Raw genomic sequence first — 18662 nt, 5'->3', positions numbered from 1 at the left:
TGGGAAGAGTGCTGTGGCATCATAATCAAACTCTTGGGCTCAAGTAATCCTCTTGGCTCAGACTCCCAATTAGCTAGGACTACAGGTGCCCATCACAACACCTGGATATGTTTAGAGACAGAGTCTCACTCTTGCTTAGGCTGGTCTGGAACTCCAGGGCTCAAGCAATCCTCCCTCCTTGGCCTCCCAGAGTGCTAGGATTACAGGTATGAGACACCTCACCCAGCCTAGCGGGACCACTTTTTAATTCATCCTTGTGGGCTAGGCCTGATGGCTCACATCTGTAATCCTAGCACTCTGGGAGGCCAAGGCAGGATTGCTTGAGCTCAGGAGTTCGAGACCAGCTAAGCAAGAGGGAGGCTTTGTCTCTAAACATATCCAGGTGTTGTGATGGACACCTGTAATGCCAGGTACTCGGGAGGCTGAGCCAAGAGGATGACTTGAGCCTGAGAGTTTGGGGTGGCTGTGAACTCTAGAGTGCCACAGCACTCTACCCAGGGGGACAGAGTCAGACTGTGTCTCCAGGAAAAAAAAATCACCCTTGTTCTCTCAGCACAGAGCCTGGCACACACCAGAGTCACCTTCCTCCCAGTTATTCTCCAAATGAATAATTGCAGAATCAACGGTCCCCAGCAGCAGGGCCAAGAGGGGCCGGGTGAGGCAGAGTCACTGTGTGCTCCCTTCCTGGGCAGTGGGGGGCTCCTGCCTGGCCGTTCTGAGCCTGCCGACACTGCACCTGCTTGCCCAGGACTTGGGGGGAGATTTTCTGCACCTGAGCCCTGAAAGGAAGGAACCTGGGGGCCGCCTATGCTGGCCACTGTGCCACCAAACCCACCCCACTGGCTGGGGGCGAGCAACACCCGCTGCCCGTGGAGAGGAATTCGCTCCCGTAGGGCTTTCCTGCTCGCTGCTTTGCCCACGCGGGAGCCCTGGCTGCGTTCTCCGCGGAGATGACAAGCCTAAGAGGCTTAGGCCTTCTTTATGCTGTGCGTCCCGAAGAAATCCACTTAGACGTTTGTGTTCCCTGATCCGCCACATAATAAGATTCCTTTATCTCTTATTGTCATGGGAAGTATATATTAACTGATTAATATTTATGTGTTGGCCGATTAATATTAATATCTGAACCGGCTCTTACTTCACAAGCCAGCTCTGTAGATGAGCAGCGCGGAGCCCAGACAGCTGTCAGTTTTTGGCAGTTCCCTGGGGAGATTCAATAGTTGAGGCTGACCCTTTCCGCCACTCCTTGTTACGGACACGTGTCATTAGTGGTGTCTGTCAGGGCTGGCATGGAAGTGTTTAGACTCTGATTGTGGCAATTAAAATCCTTGCCTATCCCAGATAGCATATTTTATCATTTAAATAACATTTTACATTCTCCTATTTCCCCAGTAACATTGTTAAATTAGGTGATAAAAGGTTATTTTTGCTTCTGAAGTTGAAATACGTTACTATTATTCCTTATCTGCCTGGAATTAGAAAGGGTTCAGAATTATATGTTCTAAAGGTTTCATTATCAAAATCTTCCAGACTTTATAAAACAAACAACTTTTTTTTTTTTTTTTTTTTTGCTCTTCTGTTAATCAAAGATGGACAAGAGCTTTGTCTCCTGACCTTGAAGATTATTCTCAACATCCTTCCTGGCAACCAGGGTGTTCACCGAGGCTCCGGGGAGGGGGCGAGTGGGGCCTTGACTGCCTTTACTTTGGAGCTGCCACCTCTGTCACTTGTGCTGCCACCCTGAGTGTCAGGGATGCCAGAGAAGGTCAGAGAGGCAGCCCAAGCTTCCTGTCCCTCTTGCCCATGGGGAAGACACAGCAGGAGGCTTCACCTTCAGCCAGTGGACTGGACGATAGCTTCTCCATCTCTGCCCCGGCCTGTCTCCATCCCAGCCATGCACACAGTCAGCCCTAGCTTTTGCTAGGCCTTCACCTCAAGTCTGTCCCTGGGGGGCCTCAGACACCTTCCCACTAACCACCTCCCACTCATTTTCTACCCACCTTCTACCCAGTATCCACCCACCTTCCACCCATTGTCCACTCACCTCTCACCCACCTTCCACCCACCATCTATCCCCCGCCAACCTGCTGTCCTCTGCACCCTCCCCCCACCATCCCACCTGTCATCAATAGGCCCACAGGCGCACCTGCCCTTCATCAGTGGCCCATCACATCTGACAGGGAGGACACCCCTGTGCAGCACAGGAGCTGCTCCCCATCCGCACCCCCCAGTTAAATAAGCTGTGAGCTGAGCTAGCGGACACAGTCCAGGGTGCTCTGTGGGGCAGCCCCTCGAGTGTTTGCTCACCCTCCTTTGCTGTCTCTAGTCTCTGTTAGGGACAAGGGTGACAGTTAACAAGACCAGCTAAGGACACAGCTGGCCAAGCAGGGCCGCTGGTTTCTACTATTTTGGAAGCAAACCTTGATGTTGAATTCAGTTTCTCTGAGGTCTTGCTGTGCAGGCCATGGTCTTGGGAAGAGGTCCCTTTCTCCCCATCATCTGAGTGAGGCGTGCAGGCCCAGGGGGCACCTGTCTATGGCCTGATCATCATTCTTCCCTGGAGCTCAGCCCTAGAGAGCCCCCTAACCTGGCCCATCCTCGGGTCTCTCACTCATAGAGGCAGCAGGGCAGGAAGCTGAAAGCCAGAAATGACATTCTCAGGATTCCCACCACTCACGCACCTGCCTTGGAGCTTGGGATGGTCCCTTCTTACTGATTTCCAGATTTCCCAAATCCCTGCCGTTGCCAACCACAGATTCTCTGCCGACGCTCCCGGGCACCTGACACCACCTTCCCTGTGCTCACTCACCTTGCCCCGCACACGCTGTCACATGGCAGCCCTCATTGGTAATGAACTCCCAGACAAACAGAAAACACGGCAGTCGCCGTCATAAGCATCCCCAGCGTGATTTATTGCCGTCATCACAATATTTTGTTTGGAGCTGTAAACCTCCAGACATAAATCAAGTCATTAGAAGGAATGACGTTTAATCCTGCAGAAGATGCTGCGGTGGGCCAAGCAGCTCTCACCAACTAGCAAATCATTAATTCTAGAGAAGATTCCTCCTCCCTAGCCTATGGGCAGCTTTGCACCGCCACCACTCACAGGTGTGAAAGGCTGAAGGCACAAGCCAGGCTGCTTTTGTTTCCTGAAATAGCACCCTTCACACCTGCGAAGCATGCCTGGGGATCCAGGCTGGAGAATCGTTCTGGAAATGCAGACAGCAGCGTAGGCAGCGGGGAGGGGCCCCTCAGCACCTGCAGTTGGCTCCCTTTGTCCTGAGAGCAGTCACGCTAGTTGGACTTCAAAGGAAGCAGGAAAGCAGCTCAGAACATCTTCTTTAGCTCTCCCTTCACAGCCACCCCAGCTACCAGATGTGCGACCGTTACATGGGAGCCCATTCCATTTGCAAAGCCCGTCGTGACAAATTTCCAGGGTCCTGTTACAAATGTGCCAGCTAAGAAGGGTCCTGCCCAGCCTTGAAAGGAGATTCTGGGACCTCAAGTGGTGTCTCCCAGGAACTTGGCAGCCTTCCACCCCCACCCAGGCAAACCCTGGCATCAAATTCCCTGTGAACGGTGTCTCTCACAGAGAGGGAGACACCCCCAAAATGCTGGAGAAGGGAGAAGATGGGGGGTAGGGCGTGATCTTCTTGGCCTTCAAAGACTTAGGCAGATTCTAAGCACACGTGACAATTTTGAAAATTGCGGATGTTTCTAGTTCTTAGAGCTAACAAGGGTGGCATTGTGCAGTGGTGCGGACACATTTCAAGGATGTTGGAGGTCACAGGGCTGGGTGGTGTGGTTTGTATCTGTGCTGCCTCCTGGACTGAGGTGCATGGCTCAGAGCCGGCTAATGGGCGTTGTTTCCAGCTGAGAGCTTCTCCCTGCAGGTGCTACTCACGTCTGTCTCTGGCTCTGGGTAACCCGGGCAGGGCTGGGCCCTTCCATGCCCTAGACCTCCCTTCTGTGCTGAGTCGAGTCCGTGCCTCATGGGGGCTTCTCCCACACGTTCTTCATCCTCACCCCTCACACCTCTGACTCACCAAACCCTCCTGCCTGGTGGGTCTACAAAAACCTACCTTCCTCTTCTCCGACCACCCACCCCCAGTCCTCCCACCAAAGTCCAGGCCTCACCACTCCTCACCTGCACAGCAATGTAATGATCCTAATCCGTGTTCCCACTTCCTTTGGGGCCTCAGTCTTCTCCAGTTCCCTCCAGAATGACGGGGCACATGTAGACCTCAGGGCCCCTCTTCACTCCCCCTGTCCTCAGCCCTGCAGTCAGGGTCCCAGAGTGGAGGCGGTGCAGGCAGTGAGGTGCAGAGGGCCTGTGGTCTAGATGAGAGGGTGAGGTGGCATGGCCGTGATGGGTGGTAAGAGGACAGGCTTTCAGCTCGGCATCCGTAGCACAGTGGTTATGGTGCCAGCCACATACAGCGAGGCTAGTGGGCTCGAGCCCGGCCCCTGCCAGCCAAACAATAATGACAACTGCAACAAAAGATAGCCGGGCATTGTGGCGGGTACCTGTAGTCTCAGCTACTTGGGAGGCTGAGGCAAAGAGAATCGCTTAAGCCCAAGTGTTTGAGGTTATTGTGAGCAGTGACACCATGGCACTCTACCAAGGGTGACATAGAGGGACTCTGTCTCAAAAAAAAAAGAAAAAAAAAAGAGGACAGGCTGTCTGTGCCCCCATGATGGCCTGCGGTTGCCCTGCATCCACATGGCCCTGTGGGTTCTGCTGCCCATGGCATATGGGCCAAGCTGGGCAGAGGGAACAGAAGTGGACCCTCAGCTAGGTGTGCAGGGAAGGTGGTGTCCTCACAGCCAGCCACTGCTGACCCAGGACTGATGTCAGTATTCAGGGGGTCTCACCCCTTAAAGAAGCTGGTCTGTTCCTCAGGCCGGAGGCTTCCTGAACAGCTCTTGCCCTAGCCCTTGGCTGAACCTGATTTTGAGGTCAAGGCCCTGCCCTGGGAGATTTACCTCTGCTCTCAAATGCAGACTTCAGCCATCCTGGCCCTGGGCAGGGAATAGCTGGGCCGCTGCCAGTACCACCACCCACCAGCACTCCAGGCAGCCCCTGGCCTTGCCTTTGAGCTGCCAGAGGCCCTGTTCTGTTTGGGGGCACACAGCATGACCCCTCAAATGCAGCTGCTCCTGGGTGTTCCCTGACATGCTGGAGAAGAAGCCGGACGCGGTGGGGTGGGGCAGGGGGCCGTGTCTGGAGCTGCAGCTGCCCATCGGCTGTGCTCAAGTTGGGCCGCCACCTAGACTCAGGGACCCTTCGGGGTAGGATCAGTGGACAGCACTGACCCCCAGTGCACAGCCATCTGGGAAGCTCTTCTAAAGTTCAAGAGCCTCCCTTCCTGAGCCCCTACCCCCACCCTCAGCAGCCTTGCCTGTAGTGCCTCACGGGGGGCCAGAGCAGCCTGCAGTGGGGGGTGCTTCAAAGGAGCACCAGCTGGGACAGATTTACTTCTGTGGCTCTTCGGGGTATGGCAGGCAACAGCTGTGTGGGTCTGACTGCCGCAGGCCAGCTCAGTAATTGATGCTGCAGCCGGAACAACACACCCCCAGGCCGGCTGGAGCTGGTCTGATCATTATCTTGCAGCCAGGCCACTTTGGTAATGAGGCTGCCCCGCTGGCTGCCTCCTATGGCCTGACTCCATTGCAGTGAACAAGGACTGCACTGTCTGTGTTTGTCCCTGGGCACCCGTGTCAGGGCCAGGCTGGTGGGTGGGGTGGTCACTTTTCCAGGCAAAGGAGCAGCCCCTGCATGGAGCCGTCCAAGCCTCAGGCTTTAGTCTGACTCACTTCTATTTCCTGGTAACCCCACAGCAGGATTCACCATTATTTAGACCAAATTAGGCCCCTTCCTGCAGAGCTGATGGGAAAGTGGTCACCAGGCACCCTGTCAGCCAAATTAGAGACGTCATTGACATCCCTGTAGTCAGACCCCCAGGCATGGTGCTGTGAGGCTGCAAGGCTCCTCCAGGGCCAGGCGAAGAACAGGGCTGCAGCCACCTCCACCCTGCCTCCTCTCTGAGAAGTGCTGGTCCCTCGCCTGCCCAGGAGAGCTCTGGTGGTGAACAGGCATCCCTAACGCTAAGACAGGCAAGCCAGGCCCTACTGACACCCCCACCCCCGAGCCTCCGTGAACACCCTGGCTGCTGGGCAGGATGTTGAAACAATCTCCATGGTCAGGAGACAAAGCTCTTGTCCATCTTTGATTAACAACAACAAAAAAAAATGTCTGCCCCACTGCTCTGCCCAGCCACCTGTCATCACCGTGTCACCCTCCTCCAACTGCCCTAGGGACATCTGCACCCAGGAGACGGAAGGGGAACCACCCTCCTTGGTAGGAAACAGCACCAACATTCACCCGCTGCTCAGGCCAGAAACCAAAGTCTCCCTCTGCACCCAGCGAGTCCCCAGGGACTCCTACTGCTGTGGCGTCAAGTTGGAGCTGGATTGTACCGGCCCAGGAGGGCTCAACTCCACCGTCACATCAGGAGCTTGAAATTTGCTGCCAGGCAGGAGTAATCAGACCATGGAAATCAGAAAACACTACAAATCAGGCTCCCCCCACCCCCATCCATCCCACTGCCTGGAGAGCCTGTTGTCAGCCTTCCACCAGCACACCACCATGCTGATGTCACTCCTGGAATATCTTTGGCATCTTCTGCTTTCTCTCACGATCAGCTCAGCTCAGATGTCACCTGCCTGGACTGTCATCCCCTGACCAACTTCTCTGCTCTGTCTTTGCTTCTTCATCCTGAAAGGTACTTACATTCAAAATAACTCCACAGCTGCCAGCCCTCGTAAGCTCACCTGGGCCTCGGGACATAGAGCTGTAAGGGCCCTTGTCCCTGGCCTTCCAGCCCCAGTGGTCTTGACACCTGTCATCCCACTGCAAGGCCACTGAGCTCTGCCGGAAATGCCCTCCTCACCTTTGGGAGATGTCAGTTGGTGTCCTGGGCTGCTGACACCCCGTCACACATGCACAGTCCTGATGGCTGTCCCACCTGGAATTGCCATCCAGACTTCAATTCCTGTTTAGACTGTAAGCTCCATGAGGGCAGGGCCATGACTGATCCAGTCCTGGCTGGGGTGTGTCACTGGTGTCTTAGACACTGCCTGGCCCCTACAGATGCTCAGTCAGTGTTGAGTGGAGGGATAAATGGCACTGGACAGGGGGACTGCTCTGCCGTCGTGTGCTGCCAGGTGGAGGCGGCTGAGTGATCTCACTGCCAGTGTCCTTCAGGAAACAGAACTGGGGAATGCCCAGGGCCACCCTGAGGGTACCAGCTGGTGCCACCAAGTGTGTTCTTTCCCATCTGCAGCACCATTCACCAGCTCCTGCTCATCCTTCCAAGAGTACATGAAGGAGGGAAAAGGTATGGCCTGCTCCAAACCATGTGTGGCGGACTCCCAGAAACCACACCGGGACGTGAACACAGACACAGTCCCCACCTCGGGCACGCCACATCACACCACGCACAGCCGGAAGCATGCCCCGGGCCACACAGATGTGAGCTGTGATGCAGCCCCCCCACATTTGTGGGCTAATAGGCACACAGTTTTATGATCTATAAAACATCCGAATCCACCCTCTGCAACATGCGTTCCCCCAATGCAGGACATAATGCTGTGAGTGCATGCGGATGCTGGGACCACACGCCCCCCACTAAACACTGTAGGAGTCACTGCAGGATCTAACAGAAGAGCTCTGTAAAGCAGGAGGTGAGGACCTCCGCCTGTGGATAGGAGAAGCACAAGAGGGGGGCGCTCAGGACTCCCCTCCCCTGCAAACTGATGGGCACGTGAGTGGGGGTGGGGGGAACAGCTGGTGGGTTCGCAGACCAGACTGGCTAACTGGCTGGCTGGTTGACTGACAGGCAGCCCCCTGATGCTCGACTCTGACAGCTCCGAGGGAATTCACAGCCGAGGCTGAGCTGACAGGGAGCTACCAGGCGGCGAATCCTGGTTCCTAATCACGGAGGCGAGGGAACAGAATCATTAAACAAAACAAGCAGCGGTCAGAGCCATCAGGTGTGCATCCGCCCAAAACAGGAAGATCCCCGCTCCCCACCCTGGCAGAGCATCCCAGAGTCCTGCTGGGTGCTGGAGCTGAGCTCTGGGAAACTCTGCTGCTACAAAAAAACCCAGATAATGGGCAGCCAGGAGCTGACAGCTTCCAGCCAACAGCCTCTCACCGTGCCCAGGGCTGTGCCTCATTTGTGGACTTGCAAGATGCATATTTTTAGCTCTTTTTATAGATGAAACAGGTTCAGCAAGGTCGAGGAATTTGTCCAAGGTCACACAGTGGTGCACATACACTTTCTCTCTTTCTTCTTTGTTGCTATGCTGACTCCTCATTAAAGGCTGTCACTCAGAGGGGACTCTCCAGGTGGTGGGGAGTAAGCCCCTTCTCTGGTCTGAGCCAAAGGTCAGGGATCCCCGTATGACCCCACTATGACCAATTCAGTTGTCTCTGAGCAAATGGGAAGAAGTGCACCCTGGAGCCCAAGGGAAGAGAGGGGAGGGGGCTGCAGGGGCCGCATGCTGCATTGCCCAGAAGTGTCTGGCCACCACCTTGCCTCAGGCCACACTCTGGCCACAGAGCCACTTTCAGGGCCCTGGAGCAGCTGGCACCTGTGTCCGGGGCAGCCCCAATACCTGGATCCCCATTTACCTGTCCTGGGCTCTGGGGCAGCAGAAGTGGGTGAGGCTGCAACAGAGGCTGGGTTCCAGGCTACCCCCTGGGGACCCAGCCAGGAATTTAATAAGTCGAATCCTCCTGCACACACAGGGAGAATTTTCGGCTTTCATCTGAATTCTGTGCCTTGAGTCCAGGCTGCCTTCTAATTGCTGAGTGTGTTAAAACTTCCGTTTTGCATCTCATCTGCATATTAACAACCTACCCCAGATGGTGGTAGCAGTTCACTATGAGGCAGAGGCCCTTGGGGGGCAGTTTGTCCTTCACCCAGGGGGCCAGCAGACACCTCACAAGGGCAGAGTGGGAGCTGGTGGAAGGAGAACCAGAGGAGGTGTATCCCAGTCCCAGAGCAAAATGTGTTCCTTCACAGCTCTGAAGGCTCCAGCTCTGGCAGGGAGAGGTGGGCGGAGCTGCACTTCAGGGCCACCCAGCTGGGCCTGGGGCTGGACAGATCCCTGGGCTGGGGCCACTCCTGTGTGTATCCGTTGCCACCTCGACATGGAATTCTGGAAGGTGAGGGCTGGAATTCTACAAGGTGAGGCCCCACACCCATCCCCACCTCCGAGGCCAGCTCTCAGTCCAGGCAGCTCTCAGCCCTTCCACAAGCATTTATTGAGCTCCTGTGTGCTGACACAAGACCACAAGACACTGGTTCTGCCCCAAGAACATCAAGAACTAATGTGGTCCTTCTCTACTCATCAGGAGATGCAACCCAGAAAGTGAACCAGTTTTCACCTCCTTTAGGCTGTCCCTAACCTGCCTTCAGGACACTCTTAAAGCCCCCTGAAATCATATTCACCCCTATTCTGGTTTGCATTGTGTACCCTAGGGATAAAAAAGTAATGCTGAAGTTGCAACTCCGTGTACCTGTAACTGAGACCTTATAGGATCTTTCCAGATGGAATCAAATTAAGATAAGGTAGGGTGAGTGCTCCCTCAGTACAACAGGGGCCTTTGTAAGAAGAGACAAACATGGGAGGAGCTTGTGAATATAGAAGCAGAAACTGAATTCCCCTTCCTTCAAGTCCAGGGATGCCTGGGGCTGCCAGAAGCTGGATGAGGCAAGGAAGGGTCCTTCCTGAGAGGCCTCCTGACACCTTCACTGCAGACGGCCACCTCAGAGCTGTGAGCAAGCACCTTTTTGTTTCTTAAGCTGTTCAGTTTGGGAGACTTTGTTATGGTGATACTGGGATGGCGAATCACATGTATCAACTTGGCAGGGCGATGGTGTCCAGCTGTCCAGCCAAACAACAGTCTAGATGTTGTCATGAAGACATTGAGAGGGTGGGTGGGCCCCATCCAATCAGTTGAAGGCTTTAAGGAAAAGACCAAGGTTCCCCCAAGAAGAGGGCACTGTGCTCTGAGACAGCCTTCCAGCTCAGACTGCAACATCAGTCCTTCCCCAGGCAGACTTTAGATTGCCAGCCCCCATAATTGTGTGAGCCAACTCCTTAAAATAAATCTCTCTCTCGCCTCTCCTCTGCCTCTCCCCCTACCCACCCCTCCATATATATCTCCTATTGGTTCTATTTCTGTTGAACACCTGCAAACTCAGAAACCTCCCCTACTTCCCTCGGGATGGGGCCTGGCAGTTCCCTCAGGGTTCTCTCCGCTGGCCCCAGTGGGCAGCTCACCCATCTGGCTGCCTTCTCCCCCACCAGCACCCCGCACTAGGGCGGGCCACCTGTGGCTTGGCACTGACTGGCGTGTGGGGCTGTGACTGGAGGCCCTTCTCACGCCCTTGTTAGGTCTGCCCCTTTCTGACTGGGAGGTGGAACCTGCATCCTTCTGCTGCTTGGGACAGTAGTGCCTGGTCCCATCTGATGCCTCTGTAGGGAGTCTACAGGCAAGAGGATTGCTTGAGCCCAAGATCTTGAAGTTGCTATGAGCAGTAATGCCATGGCACTATAGTCCAGTCTCTAGTGAGACTCTGTCTCAAAAAGAAAAAAAAAAAGATGCAGTCAGGGCCACACCCTCAGTGCCACACCCTTCAGGCCAGCCAAAAGCCCTGGGAGCTCCCTGGCCAGCTGAGCAGTGTAAGTGAGTGTACATCATTGATGGATGTGGGGTGGCCACACGGCTTAGCCACCACGAAGGCCCAGCCGGTGCAAAGGTGGCCAAGGACACAGCTCCATTGGGAAACCCAACAGATACACAAGTCAAACTCCACACAAGACAGGGACTTGAGGCTGGCACCCACTCCATGCTTCTCCTGACCCCCCTAGTTCTCCAGTGTCTGTCCCCCTGGATTTGATTCTTTAAGGATAGCACTGCCTCCCCTGTCTGCAGTGTTCAGAGTGACAGGACCATCTCAACCTGTGCCCATCAGGGCCAGGGGAGGGACTGGAGCAGCCAGAGAAGCTGTCACCTTCCTGGGCATGAGCGACCTGGAGCTGGGGAGCTCAGGGGCTCATGAGGCAGTTATACCCCTACCCACAGCCATGTGGCCTGTCTAAAGGGCCTGACTGGCTTGGCGCCCATAGCACAGTGGTTACGGCACTGGCCACAAGCACCACGGCTGGCGGGTTCGAACCCAGCTCAGGCCTGCCAAACAATGACAACTGCAACAAAAAAAAATAACTGGGTGTTGTGGCGGGCGCCTGTAGTCCCAGCTACTTGAGAGGCTGAGGCAAGAGAATCGGCTAAGCCCAAGAGTTTGAAGTTGCTGTGAGCTGTTATGCCACAGCACTCTACCAAGGGCGACATAGGGAGACTCTGTCTCAAAATAAATAAATAAATAAAATAAAGGGCCTGATTGAAAGGCTGTCCCCAATCAGTACCACAAGTGGGTCCTGGGCATCAGTGACAGCCATCCAGTCTCTCTCCTGTGCCTCTGGAGAGGAGTGAACTGCCCACAGGCTGACCCTTCCCCAGCCCGGGCCCCTCCCCAGGCCACACAGCCTAATTACTATGAAACTGGCTTTGCACACTCTCATCAACCTTTGTTAGTAACCAGGAAGCTTTTCAGCCAAATGCCAAGAAAAAAACCTTCAGCCAATGAAGAGTTCTCGCCTCAGAGCACGTCTGGCAATCCCAATAACTCACGCCTCGTTCCCTCTCCCCGATGCTCACGCTATCGTAACGCATGTGTTTCAGCCTCTCTGCGAATGTCATCTGTCCAGAAAGAGAAAGTGGTTGTTTATTTCTTACTGTGCGGGGGGGGGGGGATGGAGCTGTCTTACAGACCGTTAACGCAACTTTGAGAGGAGGGGACGGGTAACTCAGATACTGAAAGCAAAATGCGTGTGGCGGGCCTTGGATTCTCCCGTTGTGGGGGCGGAGGTGGGGGGGGAGTGTGCTTGGCAGCACAGTAGCATTGGGTGGGAGAGGAGGCTGGGCGCTGAGACTCATGTTGCTAAGCAAGGTCACTGATTTTATCTAGATGAACCATTTATTGGGAGACCTGATGATGGTTATATTGAGGCCAAAGCCCCCCAACCCCTATAAGCCCTCTACCCCCTATATAGCCTGCATAGCACTTGTACTAGGGACTCACAGGGGTGGGGGTGGGGCAAATCTTCCTCCTGGGCCCTTAGCTGCCCTCCCTATGGCTGCCCAGGGTCCTGAAGTGCAGCCCACCCAGGGGATGAGCAGACCCCAGCCCCAGGAGACCCAAGGCTCCCGGCTTTCCCCTGCCCAGCTCTGGGGTGCACTTTGTTTCTACCATTATCCAAGCAGTGCAAGGAAGGGGAGCTGCCTCCATGGAGAAAGTGGGGATACTGGACTCTTGGCAAGGGGGAGAGCCCTTTATATTTCCTTCATTACCTTTCTGTCTTTATTCAAAAATGGCCTCTTGGGGTTGGGGTTATGCTGTGTCCAATAAGCTGCCTGAGGTTCAGGGTCAGGAACATACAGCTTGTGCCAAGCCCACAGGCTCCACGTAAGATGTGTTGCTGTGATCTGTTATTGGTTCTCTTACTGTCCACGAAACAGTTTTTCCTCCAAAGGGGGCAGTCCAAGCCAGGCTGGCCAAGCCCTGTCTAGCAGCAACTTTTCTTCCAGTCCCAGGGCTCTAGCCTGGCCAGCCTTATATAGGCCAACCTGGGGAACTACTTTAGGCTCAGAGTCCGGAGGTCCAAGCGACAGAGCCCCCTCTGTCCATTCTGCAGTTAGAACAGAACAGACCCACAGCCCACCTCCCACCCAGGGTGTGGGAGCAGTGCCACTGGGAGGTCACAGCCTCAGGGACTGCAGCGTCCCCCCACCATGAGTACATGCTCTTCCGACCTCACCGTCCAGCAGGTGCTTTCTGGAAGTGGCTCCCCAGCCCCAATCTAGGCTGAAGCTGGCATGACTCATTTGCTCCAGAAAAGGGATATAAATAAGCACCATCACACCTTGACGAGTTGACAGGAGTGACAAGCAGAGTAAATTCCTGTATCTGAGACTGAGGAAGAGAGGTGATTTAGCAGAGCCAGCTGCCATTGCCAGAAGAAAATAATTAAGGAGACTGGGCCATGCAGAGGGAAACCAAGTGGTCCGGCGGGTCCCTTCTGGTGAAGGGATCTGTCATCATTGGCTGAGGGAAAGAATCCCCTATAAGCCAGAGGGAAATGAGATGACTGTGGGGTAGACGGGTGAGGACCAGGAGCGGGTGGCTATGAAGAGGGAAGCAAGTAGGCTCGGGACTGAGAGGGGGCTCTGGAGAGGGGCTTGATTCTAAAAGGCTCCTCTCAAGCCCGACATCCACTGTCCACACCCCTACCACGGGGGGCGGGGGGATTTCTGAATTCAGAGGTGTACGAGAGAAATAAAACCAATAGGAGATATATATGGAGGGATACAGCCAGTGCTATACACAGCTTACCCTCAGCCTTCAAGGATGAGGCTAGAGGCCCGTTTCGGAGCTCCCCCACCTGTGCACACACACATGCATGCACGCAGAAGCTGGAGAATACCCAGGAAGGTGGGGACACTCTGCCCTTTGCTGGGAAAGAACAAACCTTTGTTCTCAGCCCAGAGGGAGGAGTGCACAAAAGGACTGGTGTGTTCAAGTTCTGTCTTCGTCTCTGCCTTTTTTGGGACTTGAGGAAGGTTCCAGCAAGCTCAGGGAATTGAGGCTTATCAGTCCAGGAGTGACTGCATCCCCCTCCTCCCTTGCTAATGGATGAAAGAGACCGTGAAGGCACAGCCTCGGACTGTCAGGTCGCAGCCCTGGCTGACCCTGTGAAAACGGGCCCCATAGAGAAGTCTGCAGGGTCAGGGAAGTCCTATGTCCCCTCACCATCTGGGCTTCCAGCCACTGAACCTCTGTCAAGTACACAGAGATGGCAGGGGACATGGAAAGCCACTAGTACCATCCCCCTTCCCCAGGAATCAGCCAGGATTTGGTCTGATGTGGTTGGACACAGTGCCCCGACCTGCCAGCTTGGAAGTTCAAGCTTTGCTTGTCTAAGGGCTGCCTGGTTCTGATGACTGGCTTTTGGCAAAGCCTCAGAGCAAAAATCTCCATCCAGTTGGCACAGGAGGAGAAAGAGCCAGTGACACCTCAGTGGCCAGGCAGGGAATGGGGAAGGAGGCCCAGACTTCTAAATTGATTCCCTCGGAGGGAACCGTCCGTGTCCTCCCAGGTCCTTCTCCCCAAACAGACCAAAGAGAATGTGGAGCAGACTGGCCAAAGGTTTGCCTGCCCAGAACTTGTAATTCTGGGTTACCTTGGCTCAGCCCAGGTGAGGGTCTGCCCTGGTGGGCAGAGGGGGCGACTCTGGAGTGTGATCCCCAGCTTCCCTGAGTTGGCAGTTAGTGCTTATGGGGAAGTCACTACCTGGGCTCAGCCCTTTGGAGACCAGGGTGAGCCAGACATGGACAGCTAGAAGGCCAAAATCACAAGGCAAGTGCCCAGGGTAGGGAACGCCATCCCCTGGTCTGTGTGCGCAAAGGTGTGTGAATGTATTATATTTCAGTACAGAGCACCTAAGGCATGGCTGATAGGGTGTGGGAGACAGGTAGAGCTTTCTGAATGGTCCTTTCCCTGTGACTTAGGGAGGTGAGGCAGCAGGTGGCCTATGAGACCTCTGGCCACTCCTCTGGACAGGTGTGTGGGCACACCTGGGCAGGTTGCCTGTCCAGACCTTGCAGGTTTATCAAGAGGTGTGATATAGAGAAGTGAGTATCATTTGGGAGCCAGTGGGGCAGCATCGTTGCTGCACCCCCATTTTCTGAGAGGGCAGAGGATGGAGGAGCTCCAACAGCGAGCTGTCCCCCCACCCCCTACCCCCAAAACTGTCTTTGCCCAGAGCTGGCCCCAGGCTCCCTGCAGCCTGGGTATCCACAGCCAAGAGTCCATAACAGGCCCCTGGGAGCCACGTGGTACTTCGCGCCTAATCCTGTCCTCTCCTCTGTTTGCTTTTCAGGAATAAAGTTCAACATCAGGCCGCAGCAGGCCCAGGAGGTAAGTTCTGAGAGTTGGATAAATCTCAGCAGGCAGCCTGGGGGAGTAGGGGTGGGCAGGGAAGAAAATTTGGAGCTCACAGTGAATCCATTCTTGGAAAGAAAAATGTGTCCAGTCTTTCCCAGGCGCCTTGGGAACAAAGCACAGGGCTTTGGGTCTATGAATTTCCCTCTGCTGTTAGACTGCTGCTTTGGACCCCTGTAATAGATGCAGTAAATCCGAGCCTGCCTCCCTCAGGCCACCGGCTCCCACCGCCCGTCCCCAAGCGCAGGTTCCTGGGCAGACCGCGCCATCTTGTGGCCGAGATGACACTGGCGCCTCAGGTCCTGCGCTATTTGTGGCTGGACGTGGCCCCCAGAGGGAAGGGAGGCCTCTGGGTGCTGGGCCAGGGTTCAGAGGGGTCACACCTGCAGAGTCAGCCTGTCTCTCTCACCCGGAACAAACTCAGGCCACAAAGAGGGCAGGAACCGCAGCCGCAGTGAGGACTTGGCCTGGGTGACTCTCGGTGGCCCCCTGACCTGTCCCATCCTGGTAACCACTTCTCTTCTTGCCCCCAGGACCTCCCGCCGCAAGGCAGTTCTCAGGATGGTGACTTGAAGGTACCCACAGAGAGGGTCATACGAGATTTGTCCAGCGGAACCCCGAGGGGCCCCGACTGGCCGGTGCCTGAGCGGCATGAACCCCATCTGAAGAGGGTGTCCCCTCTGCGACTCCGGCAGCGCCGCCGCCGGCTGCTCATCAAGAAAATGCCAGCAGCAGCCCCAGCCAACAGCTCGGCCTGGACCTTCGCGCAGCCGCGCCCGCGGGCCCTGGACGGCCGCTGGGTCAGCCTGCAGCAGAGCCAGCGGGAGCGCAAACGGCTGATGCAGGAGGCCTGTGCCAAGTACCGGGCGAGCAGCAGCCGTCGGGCCGTCACTCCGCGCCACGTGTCCCGCATCTTCGTGGAGGACCGCCACCGCGTGCTGTACTGCGAGGTTCCCAAGGCGGGCTGCTCCAACTGGAAGCGGGTGCTCATGGTGCTGGCGGGGCTGGCGTCGTCCACCGCCCACATCCAGCACAACACGGTGCACTACGGCAGCGCCCTCAGACGCCTGGACACCTTCGACCGCCAGGGCATCCTGCACCGGCTCAGCACCTACACCAAGATGCTCTTCGTCCGCGAGCCCTTCGAGAGGCTGGTGTCTGCCTTCCGCGACAAGTTCGAGCACCCCAACAGCTACTACCACCCCGTCTTCGGCAAGGCCATCCTGGCCCGGTACCGGGTCAACGCCTCGCGGGAGGCGCTGCGGACAGGCTCCGGGGTGCGCTTCCCCGAGTTCGTGCAGTACCTGCTGGACGTGCACCGGCCCGTGGGCATGGACATCCACTGGGACCACGTCAGCCGGCTCTGCAGCCCCTGCCTCATAGACTACGACTTTGTGGGCAAGTTTGAGAGCATGGAGGACGATGCCAACTTCTTCCTGAGCCTCATCCACGCGCCAGGGAACCTGACCTTCCCCAGGTTCAAGGACAGACACTCGGAGGAGGCGCGGACGACAGCGAGGATCACCCACCAGTACTTTGCGCAGCTCTCGGCCCTGCAGCGGCAGCGCGCCTACGACTTCTACTACATGGATTACCTGACCTTCAACTACTCCAAGCCCTTCGCAGACCTGTACTGAAGGGCGGGGCCGGCTGGCGGTGCGGCGCGCAGGGGCGTCCCCACTCTCTGTGGGGCCGCGTCCCCAGCTGAGATGTAGAGCCAGGTGTCTGTGGGATGCCCCAGGCCCTAGGTGGGGACAGAGGCCTCTGCTCTTGGGTGGGGACCCTGGCCCTCGTCGTGTTCCCACCTCCTCCTCCTTGGCTGAGGGAAATGCAGACTGACCCCCAGGAGCTCAGCCAGGAGTTCCAATGACCAGGGAATCCTGAGGCCCGAGGACTAGGCCCCAGCGGGAAGGGATTTCTAGCGGTCCCTTAGCCATTGCCTTGTACCAAACCATGCGGTTTGCAGCTTTTCTATGACCCAGGGGGGATGTCCCCTTGGATGGAGGTTACAAATAAAGCACACGGTTTCCAGAGTGGCAATGTCTACTCTGTGGGGGTATGGGAACATCTCCCGCTCCAGGCCTTTCTGGGATAGCCCGAGCAGCTACCAGCAGGCGTCAGTTGCTTCCAGGAAGCCCAGGGCAGGAGCCGCCCTGTGGGAGCGGACAGAGGGCCCAGAGACTCCCTCCACTGGGGCCTGCAGGGGCTCTTCAGGCTTCTTCAACCAACGCCAGCTCTGCCAGACCCTCTGGTCTCAGAATCTGCAAATTCAAAAGGAGAGGAGAGACCTGTCCCCGTGGAGGCCCGTCGAGGTCCCTTCTGGCCAGTGCACCTTGCAGGGGGCAGGAGGGAGCTCTGAATACTTGGAGCCCCAAGGCCCTGTGCAGGCGTCAGTGGGTGTGATTCTCAGTGGGGAGTGACGCCATCCCCAGCTTTTGACACCCCCTGGGCTCTTCAGGGGCTTTGGCCTAAAGCTGTCACTCTCCAACCCTCAGCCCGATCCTTGGCCCCATTCCCCTGTCAAAGCCACCTCAGGGCTGCCAGGATCATCTGCCTGGGAGGAGAAACTGTACAGGAAACCACCTCCAAAAGCAAACATTTACACACCATACGCCATACGTGGTTCTGGAACTGTCAAAAGCTAGGGTGATTCTGGCAAGGTTGCTGAGGAAGTGTTTGTGGAGCTTGGAGAGGGTGTGTGGCTGTGGCCGGGTTTGGGTGTGGCTTCTGATGAGAAGTACTGCCTCTTGGTGGGGTCTCTGCCCTCTCTCCGTCAGCCATGTCAGCCTGTGTTGCTTGCCCTATGGAGTTTCTCCACAGTCCCCCAACCCCAGGAGATGGCTCTCACTTGCTGGGGAGGCACTGCTGGAGATGGGGCTACCCCATCTCTTTTTCTGCCCCCACCTTAGGCTCCGGACCTTGTGAAGGGGGAGCAAGGCACTGAGGCTGCCTCCTGCCTCCATGGAGCCACATCCATCCTGGACCCTGGGTGGGGTGAGCCCTCCCCTTGGATTCCAGCTACAAGTGTCCTGGGCCATTTGACACATGAGCTGGGAGGAAGCTTCTGTCAGGGTCTGAGGGACTCTGGGTATTCACAGAAGGTGGGAAGTTAGCTGCCAGGTGGCTTGAGAAGGCAGAGAGGCTGACCTGAGCCAGGGTCAATGTGAGAGGAGGCAGGGAGGGGCCTGGCTGATGATGACCCAGAGGTAGCTGACCCAGGCTCTGGTGCCCAGAACATGAGACTGGATTCACAACACAATAAAGTATCCCTGGTCACAGATGCCTTTGATGAAGCCTCAGGCAGAGTATTACCATGTCATCTGCTCAGCAAAGTGACACCTGGACGTCCAGCTGGAGCAGCCTGCAGGACAGCTTTACTCCTGCTATGGCAGCTTAGCAATGGTGGGGATTGCCCCCCACCAAGTCTGAGTGTGTGTGAGTGTGTAGGAGACATCTTCCCAGTGTCATCTTGAGGAGACACCCAGGCCTGCACACCCGGGCAGATGTGCACTCACAATACATCCA

At 56.1% G+C, this 18662-nt stretch overlaps 1 protein-coding gene across 1 annotated transcript in view; it reads left to right on the top strand.

Annotated features, from left to right (window-relative positions):
* CHST8 (carbohydrate sulfotransferase 8) overlaps nucleotides 1-17165 on the top strand; it is a 131587-nt gene extending 114422 nt beyond the window's left edge. The window contains exons 3-4 of the mRNA XM_053608128.1: nucleotides 15076-15113; nucleotides 15671-17165. Coding sequence (XP_053464103.1) covers nucleotides 15076-15113; nucleotides 15671-16774 — 1142 coding nt within the window. The 3' untranslated portion in view covers nucleotides 16775-17165. The remainder of the gene's footprint in view (nucleotides 1-15075; nucleotides 15114-15670) is intronic.
* The last annotated feature ends 1497 nt before the right edge of the window (nucleotides 17166-18662 follow it).

This window comes from Nycticebus coucang, chromosome 10, assembly GCF_027406575.1.
Source record: "Nycticebus coucang isolate mNycCou1 chromosome 10, mNycCou1.pri, whole genome shotgun sequence".
NCBI classification, from domain to species: Eukaryota; Metazoa; Chordata; class Mammalia; order Primates; family Lorisidae; genus Nycticebus; species Nycticebus coucang.
Note: the sequence above shows the minus strand (reverse complement) of the source record. Positions and strands in the feature narration are given on the sequence as shown.